This window comes from Leptodactylus fuscus, chromosome 6 (assembly GCF_031893055.1).
Source record: "Leptodactylus fuscus isolate aLepFus1 chromosome 6, aLepFus1.hap2, whole genome shotgun sequence".
Lineage (NCBI taxonomy): Eukaryota > Metazoa > Chordata > Amphibia > Anura > Leptodactylidae > Leptodactylus > Leptodactylus fuscus.
Window position 1 is genome coordinate 154006265 of NC_134270.1, and position 14094 is coordinate 154020358.

A 14094-nucleotide genomic window follows, 5' to 3' on the forward strand; every position below is an offset into this window, starting at 1 on the left:
TGTGGCCCTTGAATGTATAATGAATGGAACGGAACTGCAGCGGGGAATATTTATTAACTTGATTTTTACATAATTGTCCATTTAGGCCGTTGTGTATGGATATAATGTGTATAATAGATGTATAGATAACCCTCGGCAATCATTTTTGGACACATTTTTTGCAATATACTGTTTGTATTAATGTTCCTGATGAAGAAACTTAGCATTTTAATCAAATTTATCAATATCTTCACATTATAATAAGCTTTGTAATTACCAATGAGAACTATAAAATTGTATTACAAATGGATTTAGAGAAGTCGGAGGCTTGGACAGAGGAGTAGCGAGTGATAGAGATGTAGATAAATCAGAAAAATATTACTTTTATATATTGAATGGTGAAACACCGGGCAAACCGGCAATGAAAGAAACATAGGGAAAATATACGGGGATGGATTATTGTCATAGATGAACATGAGAACTTTTATTTGTAAGCATATCACCTATCAGGTAATACGTATATAGAATACCCTTGACCAGTGATGGCGAACCTTTTAGAGATCGAGTGCCCAAGCTGCAACCCAAAACCCACTAATTTATCTCAAAGTGCCAACACGGTAATTTAACCTTAATAATGTGCGGATCCACAATTGCATACAATTACAGACCTGCAAAATAAGGTCATACGAATGGGGCTTTATAGAGCTTTCTGCTCCACTGTGACCCCCACACGGTCCAATCTGCTTCACAGTGACCCTCACACAGAATAATCTGCTCCACAGTGGCTCCCACACAGTACAATCTGCTCCACAGTGGCCCCCCACACAGTATAATCTGCTGCACAGTGGCCCCCACACAGTACAATCTGCTCCACAGTGGCCCCCACACAGTATCATCATCTGCACAGTGGTCCCCACACAGTACAATTTGCTCTACGGTGGCCCCCACACAGTATAATCAGTTTCACAGATGGATGCCCAAAGAGAGGGCTCTGAGTGCCACCTCTGGCACCCGTGCCATAGGTTCGCTATCACGGCTCTAGACGGTTTGGGATCTCAGTACCAAGAGGGTCATTTGCTACTTTAGTCTTGGCATAGAGGAGGACTATGTGGATCAGGTGCCTGGTAAGATGGAATGCCAAAGATGTTTTTGTTCTAATTTTTAAAGAGACAAGTCACAGGTGGAAAAAGTGGCCATGGCGTTCCTTATGGAAGAGACAAGAAATGTGAAAGATTACAGCAGCTGTTTAACTATTGCCGTCGCAGCCATAGCGGCTGCTACAGGGCCTGGAACCTTAGGGGGGCTGTTTTTTTTAATAGGCTGTTACCTGCTGGGGTAAACCCTATTTACTTATTGATCCCCTTTCCTGCTTATCGATCCCTGCAGGATTTTTCTTGCAAGGTTCGACTGGCGGTTCAATTTGGACCGAATAAACCCGAACTGAAACTGCTTTTATTTTACATGGGGGTCTCTTCAGATATAATAACTGGAGGCCCAGGGGAGGTGAGTGAACATAAAAACAAACAAACACTGTTACATAGCTCTCCTGGACTACGTCAGGACTCCCTGTTGTCTTCGGGTCTCTTTAGTTACATCATAGATGTTGCATGGGTTAAACCAGGGTGAGTATGTGTCATCATTGAAGAGGAGCCCCACCGGAGTCCCGTCAGAGCCCAGAAGAGGTGAATAACATTTTTTTTTGTGTCCATCAACCCCATTGGGCATCTTATCATTATACTCCGGGGTCTGAAAAGAATAATATAATAATAGTTGATGGGTGGTGTACTACAAGAATTTTGGCTTCCGCCGAACCCAAAATTTTTGCCATATCTGTAACGAACACTGTGAGGGCCACTATGGGAAATGATACTGTGTGAAGGGGCCACTGTGGGACATGACACTGTGAGAAGGGGCCACTATGGGACATAATACTGTGTGCAGGGACCACAATGTGTCAGACTTTGTGGAGGGGCCAAATATTTGCTAGTTATGCTCTTGGATTACAGTCAGAGTCATTAAATTTTTCAGCACTGTATTCACCTAAATGGTCTACAGATCCTTGTGTATAACCGGTTTCTACTATTGTATGGTCATAGTATAGCGATCATATTGGTATACCTGAGTTGGGGGCCCACTTGGACATGTTTGCCCCCCTTGTTCTGAACCCCTAGCTACACTTATAATTATGACCAAGAGCCTTGCAAATTAGCATCACCAAGGACCCATGAGATTTGCACTCTCTCCAAAACTCTGAGAGGCTCCCGCAAATCCTGAAGTACCAGACATCTCAGGAGAGTTGCCAAGTGTGACATACCTTCTTCCATCCATGTCTATAATCTATTCATCTGAATTTTATCAAGGAAAATATTAGAAATTGTCTGCACCATATGTGGTCTGCTATATAACCATTAGTTATATATTCCCAGGGGAGCACGTTCCATCCCTCTGTTACAATGGAAATAACATCCTTCTTCCTCCAGGCTATTGTCAGAGATAATCAGCGAGGAGCAGTAATAGTCTGTTGTAAAACACGGCTTGACGGCTATAATCTATAGGCCCATTTATATGTAATGAAACAATTGCTAATCACTTTGAGATGGATTCACACACATTTTGCCTGCATTTCCATTGGTGCTTATTAGGTCAAAGATGCTGACGCCAGATGTTACTTTAGTAAAATATTGAATTGCGATTAGTGTCTGCAGCCTAAGCCCAACCTTCTCATCTGCTTCTGCTGCTCCAGCAATGACATGGTGGCCACAGCTCCCTGTACACTTTTCCTATCTGCTGGCATTGTTGGGTCCTATATGTACCGTGAGATGAGCAGGTTTTCAAAGCAACATGATTTAGTTATAATCTGTCATAAAATAGTCGGCGATGTATGGCCAGTTTTTTTGTAATAAGTATTGTAGGCTGTGAAGGGTTTTGCTAGCATTTTGCCACATTGTGCACTGAATTGGTTCCATGAACAATTCGAGGCCTTAAAGGGGTGTTTAAAGGCCTTAAAGGGGTGCTTAAAATAACAAACAATTCAGTCTCTCCTTTCCATTTGGCCAGAAAGAGTCTCCATTCAGGTCCCTAATCAGCGATTCGGCATTCAAAAATAACGTCATCTTTCAACCCCTGACTGGCTAACATGTTGATGTATGGGCAGAATATCCACGAAGACTTGGGATCTGAATGGAGACTCTCCGTTGGGTCCCAGGCTGAACAGAGAGGTGAGTAGGCCAAGTTTGTTATTTTATGCCAAATACTCCACACTTCTTCCATGTATATCGCCATGAGATCTCTGCAGTCTAGTTTTGCTTCCGCTCCTGACCAGACACCATATTTCTTTATCTCTTTCCTCTGCTATCATTCCCATAAGGTATCAGCACAACATCACTTTGACAGCTAGAGACTATACTATATCTACCTGCTGTGGCGCAAATTGATTATCCTTCTATGTTCTCCTAAAATAATCTAATAGACTTTGGGGGTGGCATATTTTATGCAGTCTTGATGTCCCTCAAGCCAGGGTAGACACATCTGACTCCTGACTATGGTTCCAGCTCATCCTTTGGCTTGCTGTATCCTGTTAATCCCCTGTAAACCCCTGGATCTGTTTGTAACTTCACCAATCAGTGGCTGTTCTAAGGATCATAACCAGGGAACTTGACTTGGAAGAATGGATGGGGACATTAAACTCCACACTGAGTATAGCCAATGCAAACCAATTGCAACTTTAGGCACCATTCACATCTATGCCAGAATCTCCAATGGAGATTGTGTCGCATTATCTGCCTGAAAATTGCCGGAGGAAAAAGCTTTGCACAGAGGACTTTTTCCTACACCGGCTTCAGTTTTAAAACTATAGACATCTGAAGGACCATTATAGTCAATGGGTTCCATTGGACTCCAAGTTTTACTGCTATTTTAGGTATCCATCTCTCTGTTAGGGCTAGTTCACATGGGGCAAGAGGGGGCAGATTATGGTGCTGAATCCACGTCATAATCCGTCCCCTCACAATGGAGGTCTATGCAGACCGCCAGGCTCCTTTTTTCTGTGAACGGTATGTTGCCGCTCACGTAAAAAAGAATCTTGCTGTCCCTTCTTGAGGCGGACACCGCTGCTGATTCAGCCCTGGCGTCCGCCTCGCGGCAGCACCCCGCGGAGTGGGCCCATTCATTTGAGCCTACTCTGGAGGGGAAAGTCACTCATGGGTCACTCTCGGGGCCAAAATCCGCCAATCCGCTCCGGATTGAATGGGGCCTTATTGTGGTCCTCCAATGGACCAGAACAACGGAGGAAAGGGGATCCACTTCTCTAATGAGGTGAGAAATGTAAGAATTGCACTAATACAATATAATACGGACATGTCAGATAACGACATCATTATATTAATAACTTTTATGATATAAATATCATGCATTTATCATTCACCACTTCCTTGTGTATGCCATTACGGTTTGGGCTGCGTGATCCTAACGTATCCTAAGAAAAGTCAATAGGCATTCCCAGCAGTGCGCCAGGGATGTGGTGTGAATTGAGCTTTAGTCTGTATACCTGCCACTTCCGTGAACTGCAGGGAGCTATGGAATATATTGGCCCTACCTATATAAAGATGCCAGTAACCATGTGGTGAGTGAAGTTCCGAAACAATAGAACGTCAATGAGTTTAGAAGGTTATGCGGCTACGGCGGTGTCACATTGTATCCATGTAATGAATACAGCAATTAAAATTTCAATTTTTTTTCATATAAAACTTCTGAGCTCTGGGAGAGCAATAATAATTGTGATACCTACCAAACGGAAAGGTTTCGGAGAAGAAACGGTGGCCATGGCAACCATCAGATATCTAATTGTATCTGCGGTATTTCCGTTCCTATATGTGCTACCCATGAGAACTTGCAATGAGTTTTTGTAACTTTTTTATATATTATATGGATTTTAGTTATGGTCCCTAATACTGAATCTCCGAGTGCCCATATCACTTCAATAACTGTCGACCAAATATTCATTCAGCCAACTCTTCTAAATGTGAGCGTGCAAAATGTAACGGTGGCGAGACCTCTCTAGAGAAAGGAAGGACGGGGTGTTGAAATTCAACATGCTTTCTCCTTATTTCCCTTCACATCATATGTCAAGACAAATTATATAGCGCAAAGTTTTTGGCAAGAAGGACAGAACATAACAGTCTCTTGTGCCTTTCCGCTACAAAGCCATAGGCGAGGCAGTTCTTAACAAATTGGATTCGACCTGAATATTCCAAAAGTTTCAGGTTTGTCCAAAACACAAACTTTGGGGGGGTTTCATCACTCACAAACCAAAAGCCGAAATTATTATAGGTGGAGGTCCAGAGAGGTGTAAAAAAAACAAATAACAAAGACTTATACTTCCCTTCCCTTCCGTTTTCTGGGCTTATTCGGCTCTGTCCAGGTCTTCTTCTGAGCTTCTGCGTGATGTCATGCACTCGGGGTCATTGTTGAGGTTTGTGATTGGGCCTTAGTGGGACACGCCGAGCATCATGACCACAGCCCACCCCCAGGTGTATAATGTCATTAGAAGCTCGGAATAGGACCCAAAGAGCGAAGGACACCACGAGGAGCTCCAGAAGAGGTGAGGGAAGGGGAGTAGAATTGTCCTCTGACACAACACTTACTATATTAAATATTGTCATGCTCTGATACAAAATGGAAGTGTTTTAAAATTATACAGATGGGGCTCTATCATTTGGAAATTGTCATCTTAGATAGTGATATACCTGAATCGCCTTTCAAATGGCTATTCAGATGCTGCTACTGGATTTTGAAAAGATCCCCCCCGGTTTTTTTTACATATCGGTAAAACCAATATGCAAATGAACCTCACCGTGCACCCTGGGCGTTCCCCTAAGCCACCGTGCACCCCCCTGCGTCATACCTTTATAAAGTCCCCCTCCTTTGCTTGTTCTCCAAGATTCCCTCCTCCTCTGTAGGTGTTATCGCCCTCATTCTCTATAGCAGTGGTCCTCAAACTGCGGCCCATGGGCCACATACGGCCCGCCAAGCACTTCTGTCTGGCCCCGCCGACAACACCGGCAGGCGTGCATTTATAATGAAGCTCCTGGGGAGCTTGGGCCAGGCCATGGAGCACACTTCACTTTACTTATTGGAGGGCACCGCTCCCGATGTCTGTGCGACCTGCTCTGCCTCCGGCCCACTGTTTAAAAAGTTTGAGGACCCCTGCTCTATAGTCTCGATCCTGTGCTTTGAAATCTTGGGCATGCGCAGTAACGCTCCCTTCTGAGCTCTACTGCATATGCCCGAGCGCCATTTTCTTGTGGACAGTGGAAGAAAGCACACAAGAAGAGAGCGTTACTGCGCATGCCTGAGATTTCAAGGCGCAGGATCGAGACTACAGAGAATGGAGGCGGTTACACCTACGGAGGAGGAAGAGGGCATCACAGGAGCACAAGCAAAGGAGGGGGGTGTTACCAAGGTATGACGAAGGGGGTGCATTTAACATCTTAAGTAAACAACTTAACAACTTAAGTAAACAGTTACAGCACAGTTTAACTTGACTTAAGCAACCCCCAGATACCCTCTTGGCACTTTAAAAATCTTAAAATTAAAATCTTATAGGTTATCCATTGAAAGATCTTTAAAATCCCGAGACTGGCTACATATGGATACGGTCTTAGAACTGTTACTCAAACAATGTTCAGGAAACACCAGAACCAGAAATATTAGAATTTATTAAATTAGAATTTATTGCATGTATTAAAGCTGTAATAGCTAAGTGCAGTTCTATTATACCTTTGATTGATATATTTATATACCCTTTTAGGACTGGATTAATAAGACTGGCACGTAGCCAATGTGATGCCTGTATTAATCAAAGGTTATTTCCCCAGGTAACTATAGCTCTGTAAGTCTTACATTGCAGAGAATACAGGATATTTGAGAGGAGATCCACAGACTAGATATAAGAATGTGATGGAAAATTTTGTTAGAACTGTTGACCGGCAAAAGAATCAGGGAAGTCTTGGCGGAAAATTTACCGATCTGTCAACCCTTAAAGAAGACTTATCATGTCCTCTTACTCCTTGAATGCTCAATAGCCTCTGCGTCACCGACTCCCCCTCTGAAATGATTGCCCTGGACACACAACAGCTCACTACAGGGGAATAAGTCAAATTTTCAGGAGTAAATGGCGCGCCCTTTTTAACCCTTATTAAGCAACTAACTATGGACTGTAGTAAATTCGTTCTGCTCTACAACTTTATCATTGGAACAAGCTGAGATCAATCTAAGCTCTCTACGTTTGAGGGGTTGGGAAAATTGATGCACCAATGAGTAGCTCATGCTCAATAACGTATAAAGAACCTGGGAGAGTAGAAAAGTGAAAACCCCACCCCCGAACCACGGGATCATCTGAAATTGAATGGGATCACCCACTTTGGGCTAGGTTTTAGAAGGGACACACTGTTTTTGAGCCAAAATTGCTCGAATTGTTTCCAAAAATTTAGGACTGTCACAGCAAATTCTGATGAATTACTAATTATTTGGAGATCCTCAGATATGATTTACTCTATCCATTAATTTTTTTTTTGGGGGGGGGGGCATTAAAGGTTGAGAAATGCTCTTTGTGCATGAATATGTAAATGGCCTATACCAATAATCCTGTAATAGCTGTTCATTTGGAGGCATTTGAAAAGACAAAAAGGCTCTCTCCTCAAACAGAGTTCTCCTTTTTGATAGATAAGTTAAGTGTCACCAGAATCCAGAATATCAATCCAGCCCTGCAGATAGATAGGTTAGTGTCACCAGAACCCAGAATATCAATCCAGCCCTGCAGATAGATAGGTTAGTGTCACCAGAACCCAGAATATCAATCCAGCCCTGCAGATAGATAGGTTAGTGTCACCAGAACCCAGAATTTCAACCCAGCCCTGAAGATAGATAGGTTAGGTGTCACCAGAACCCAGCATATAACGCAGCCCTGCAGATAGATAGGTTAGTGTCAGCAGAACCAGCATATCACCCCAGTCCTGCAGATAGATAAGTTAGGGTCAGCTGAACCCAACATATCACTTCAGCCCCACAGATAGATAGGTTATGTTTACCTGAATCATACAGTATTTTCCTTGTGAATTGCTGAGATATTGCCAGTTTTGCAGTATGTACATTTCAAATGAACATGATTTCATGAGACTCATCCTATGTCTATCCTATGTATGTTGTCTATGTGTGGTCATCTGATGGTTGTGTTATTACTTGTGTAGCATGTTGGTTTCATGAGTCCTAAGAGCTTAGGTAATGGTGGATACATCTGTATACATTTTTTACTTATTTCTTTTGACTCTATGAAAAACCTTTTGTGGTGGATCTAGCTTTGTGTCCCCTTAGGAGTCAAACATATCTGCTCTGCCATGAGAATCCAAAAAGTTCTTCATCACAGGACCCCATGTAAGTTCTATTTTTTTAGTTGGAGGATACATATAAACCTAAACCCCCCCTGAATGCTCTCTATGATATAACTGTCAGGCGAGAAAAAAGAAGCACAACAGTAAATCTTCGAGATCTAGAAATTTAGAAGCAGACTTTCCAATCTTCTGAGGAGCATCTACCAATCTTGAGCTGCAGTAAAAAAAAACTATATACTATCTATTCCATCTTTTGTAAGATTCACGGGAAGTTTCAAAAACATAAACTATTTTGAGCATGATTTGTCACGAAAAGTTACGGCATCTCCAAAAATATAATAAAACAAGAAAAAAAGAGGACCATGGACCATAAACATGACCGTAACATTGCCGGGCTCAGAGGAGGGGGGGGGGGAAGAGGGAGAGCTTGACAACATTAAAGGGCATCTGTCATCATAAAAATGGAGTCTCGTGTGCCGGCAGTATGTTATAGAGCAGGAGGAGCCGAGAAGATTGCTATATAGATTCGCCGGAAACAATTTACTAGAACTTGTCATTTTCCAAATTTATATCTTTACTCTTTCTGTGCTTAAAACCAGTTTTGATATCGAGGAATGGTCTTACATATGGATGGATAGTTCTCCATGGACTGTCATTCCCTGATAGGATTTCCCCAATGACTTGAATATCAAATTAATCCAGCACATGAATCCAATAAATACCATATTTTTATTAAAATTTTTGAGCGTAAATTACTTAACTATTCTGTCGCTGCAATGACTCAGGTTGTCGACAGTAGCCTAAGGGGTGCGTGTTCCTGCAGAAAACTGACAGTGAAAGGATATTGGTTCCTAGCGTGATTTAAGAGAGTAGAAACGCAGAATGCACAGCTGTGTCGCTATAGCCTTAGTAAATGTAGAGTACGCTTCTTTGAGCATTAGGCATCTTTAATATGCCCAGATGCTTACCAGATGATACCACTACAGATAGATGGAATTATTTTTCACTGTTACTATGTTGCCCTGCACTTTGCAGCACAGTTGTTTTTATGCTACCAGGGCTTGCTGGCTACACACAATGCACCTGTCTAAATAAATCAGACCTGCTTGGAAGACATGAAAAAGTAATAAAAGTCGTGGCACTTGTGGTGCTTCTTAATTTGGGCCAAAACTCATAATATTAAAACCGGCGCACAAGGCTCTAGTCTTAATAAATTTCCCCCATAGAGCCCATTTCTCCAGAAAGAAGGGTTTCGGAAGAATTACTATTTTTTTCAGACACGTAGTTCAGTAGTTAACACTGTTGGAGTCTTGGCCTTCAAGGTTTGACTATGATCAAGGAAAACAGACATCTATGTATGTATCTATGCATGCATTGTAAGTTTTTCCCATGTTTGCGTGGGTTTTGTTATGTCCTCTGGTTTCCTCCCAAGCTCCAAAACCATAATAATAGGTTTATCGCCATTCCTCGAAATTGACCACTAAGTATGTGAGAGACAGGAAAGAAGTGAATGGTGGCAATCTCTGTACAGCACTATACAATTTTAGGTGCCATGGTTGTTAAGTATGTCAGACAAGACCTGCATTATTTGATCCATTCTTTTGATGTTTCTTGCTACTATAAAAACGGATTAAGGGAGCATTCACACTACTGATACGCTGACTGATTCTGAACGTTAAAACACGTTCAGAATCAGCGCGTATAATGCAGATCCCATTCACTTCAATGGGAGCCGGCATATGAACGCTCCCCTTTGAAATGAATGGGCTGCTTTTTTCTCTACGAGCGCTCCCATTGAAGTGAATGGGAAGCGCTCGCTTGTACGGCTCGCCATTTGAAGGGCCCGGCGCCCGGCTCAGTCCGAGCCGTACACGCGAGCACTTCCCATTCACTTCAATGGGAGCGCTCGTAGAGAAAAAAGCAGCCCATTCACTTCAATGGGAAGCGCTCGTATGCCGACTCCCATTGAAATGAATGGGATGTGCTTTATACGCACTGATTCTGAACGTGTTTAACGATCAGAATCAGTCACGGTATCAGTAGTGTGAATGCACCCTAAGGCTCGGCTCACAACTGCGCCTAGTCTCCATTTGGGGAGTCCGTTCCCGAATCTGCTTGAAAAACATGGAGAGAAATGTCCTGTAAGCAGGACTCTTCTCTCCACATTGGGTGGAAACCAGGTGGACTCCATTATAGTTTTTTAAGTGGATTGGGATTCCATTTTTCGGGGTCCCAAGTGGACCTAGAGAATGGATCCCAAACACAGATGTGAACCTAGTGTAAGAAATAAAGACGATCTCTGTAATGACGGACAACAATGGATCTCAAGGGATCCCTTTGACTATAATGAATCTTATTTTTTCACTGACATTGACAGACTAAAAAGTTGGGCTCGTAAGACTTTGTCGTCCCCAATTTCAGCTGCAGATTGTAGAGTAGTGAAGGAAAATTTGTACTGTAGTTGAATGTCTTGTACACAAGATCAGAAAACTGCATTAAAAACCATCTATGACGTATACAACAGAAGGAGATATAACCACGCATATTTTTTATCAAGTCTATAACAATCTGGGTTATTGAGAGATCATTAAACTTACCGATTCGAATAGAGTGGGGGCTACCAGTGGTCTTCATCAGCAACAACAAGAGAAGCACCAGAGGCGCCAGGACACGGAGCATTTTACACAAATCGTCATGAAGCCCTTTGGTGATCCGGGCATTCCATAAAAATCTGCAAACGAGAAAGGACATATGATGTTCACTGCGGTATTTCAGATTTATGGCTAAGATGAAAAAGAACATTCCTTATTTTCTAGCTCTGAAATCTGTGAAACACGGAGACAGAACAGAAGAACCAAGGTCATAAAATAGTACAGTAGATTAAAAAGGAAGATGCAGGAAAACATTAGAACATTTTGGTAAGATACCAAGATGTAAAACCTTACACCTTACGTTCTCTATTCTCTGTAAATGGAACTTATTCCAAACTGATTTATATCTTCTTTTTGTAACAAATTACTTCAGTAGAAAATCTGATAAAACACAGACAAGCCGGGGCTATTACACCAAATATACTACGAGGCCAAATCAGTGATTTCTACTAATTGTATAAAAGTTAAAAAGTCACTAACTTTTTACCAAAAAATGGATAGTACAAGCAAATAGAAGAAACTTTGTATAGGTGTTATCATAGAAAAATGCTTCTTTCCCCACTTATCGTTTCCTCCTAAACTTGCATTCAACTTAAATATTTTTGCTTAAAGGGGTTGTCCCATCACAAGGATCCTATCTATACTGCTTGTTAATGTGGATGTAAGACTTTTCCTAAATACACTGCTTCAGCAAAACTGCTTTGTATGTCCACTATCTTACTTTATTCAATTCATTGTTGACACAGCCCTTCACTTATCTGCTCAAAAGTCAAGTGATGTATCTGCTGCTCTCAGGGGGGAGGGAGGAGGGGCTAAGTGCACGGGAGCGAGCCTGTGTATCTAGCTATTCCTGTGTCTGCACCACGTGTCCTAGCTTCCTGCTCTCAGATAGGGGAGAGGAGCTGCTTTCATTTCTGAACTCGTCTTCTGTTCTCCCAGTTATCAGGCTAGCTAATTCAATTGTGTTCATTATCGCTGAGGCAGGCAGTCTCTGTATGTAACACAGAATGGAGTTGTTCCTGCCTGTACTTCATAGTCCAATATTGTGCATATAGTGTTATTTGAGGACCTTTGATGACATCACAGGCCCTTCAGCCGCCCCATCGGATCACGCTATGCAGTGGGCGGAGCTACATGCTAATTTGGGGGCAGAGCTAAACGGCGGGTTGCATGTGAAACCCCACCCACCAAATGACGCAAGAAACCAGGAAGAAAGAAGATTTTACAGCAGTGAAGACTTAAAATGTGAAAATTTAAAAAAAAAATCATATTCACCTGCACTCAATGCTCAGGAGTCCTCCCAGCACAGTCCAGTCCTTCTGCTGGGATGTTTTCTCCAAGTGAAATTGCTTCCCGGCTGTAACATCTTGGATCTCTTAAGCTGAAGCTGACTGGCCTCAGGGGTCACGCAACCACTGAGGCCAATGCGGCCTCAGGAAGAGATCCAAGGACGTCTCAGGTAGTGACGTCTCGTGCCCTTTACTGAGGCCGCTGATTGGTCTCAGCGGTCACATATGGTGGGGACTTCCGCTGGAAGATAGCAATGGATCGGCAGAAGCGGACGGCACTGGGAGGCATCGGAGCACCGAAGAAAGGTGAATATGATCTTTTTTTATTTTTATTGTAGATTGTGAGCCCCATATAGGGCATACAGTACATACTAACATACTGATAGGGCATTTTCCTTATCAGTATGTCTTTGTAGAATGGGAGAAAATCCAGGCAAACATGGGGAGAACATACAAACTCCTTGTGGATGTCATTCCTGGCGTGATTCAAACCCAGGACTCCAGCACTGCAAGGCTGCAGTGCTAACGACTGAGCCACTGTGTTGCCTATTTAAAAATTTTGCCCCGACAACCCCTTTAATCTGTCCTGCTAGATAAAAATGAGAAAGAAGCTCACAGAGCTGTCATATTACAACTCTACCTATAAGTCTATGGAGAGGGGAAGGGGAGGAGTGAACAGGAACTTAGTGAGAGAGTGAAGACATGTACAGTCAGAGGCTTCTAGATCGAAATAGGAAGTTTCTATCTAATTCCATGTGCTTTATTCACATCAATACAGGTCAGTGTTTCTCTATAATGTCCTATATGACCCTGCTGCTGTTTCTGAGCAAAGGAGGGAAAGGTAGCTTCCATGTGCAGCATATGGATAGCCATTAGTATTGTTGTGTATTTTGTGTATTGTATGTAAACCCACCAATGTATAGCACTAATGGTGCTCTAAATATAAATTGTAATAGTCTCCATCAGCTCAGGGAGAACTGAAAGAGATATTAATAAAAATGCAGAATCCAAATGATATAATGGCCAGTAATGGACTTATTCTTCATGTACGTATACTGTACTATTGATTTGCACAAAGTTCATCGAAAAGTTAGTTATTGTGCGCTTTAAAATGCCAGCTGCCATATTGTTCTGCTTGGCTTTGCCTATTAAATCACAAGATCTGACACAAGCATTGATCGTCTGTTCAGGTCTGAGTCCACAACGCAAGAGGGAATATTTCCTAAGCCAGAACACTTTCTCAAACCGTGGCAAATATCATGAAACCAATTTAGAATTTACACATTTTTGCATTCACCCTAGAATTGTGAAAACGTTGCCAAAATTCTAAGACAGGCGGAATACTTTGGAGGAAATTACTGTGCAGCGCGAGGTGTCTAACCTGCCTAGGAAGCCGTACCAAATTTATCATGCTGCGTGTGCCATTCTGATAAAATTGGATCAAATTGAACCATTTTCTCTGACAACTAAATTGATGCATCCTATGAAAGTATTGATAAATCCTCCTCTGTCTACCTTTAGTTTTTCTCCGACTTTTGAGCATGAAGTAAATTAAACTTCTTCTAGAAATTATAGAAAAAGTAAAGTAAGGACAAACCACATTAATATTGTTCACACAAGAGTATAAATGTTTCTGTAAGTTTTCGGAATTGGAGAGATGTCAGATAAAACCATCATTATCAGGCCGGAAATTTTATGGGACTTTACATCAGTAATCCCACTGAAGAACACAATAAATATTGGCGGAATGCATAGATTTCAGTAGGACTGGCGAACCTTGAAACGTGT

General features: G+C 42.2%; 1 protein-coding gene across 3 annotated transcripts in view; it reads right to left on the reverse strand.

The window, feature by feature from the left end:
- GRIK4 (glutamate ionotropic receptor kainate type subunit 4) overlaps window positions 1–14094 on the reverse strand; it is a 187719-nt gene that overhangs the window by 68292 nt on the left and 105333 nt on the right. For all 3 annotated transcript variants that reach the window (XM_075277614.1, XM_075277615.1, XM_075277616.1), the window contains exon 2: window positions 10964–11097. In XM_075277614.1, the coding sequence (XP_075133715.1) occupies window positions 10964–11045 (82 nt within the window). In that variant the 5' untranslated portion in view covers window positions 11046–11097. The remainder of the gene's footprint in view (window positions 1–10963; window positions 11098–14094) is intronic.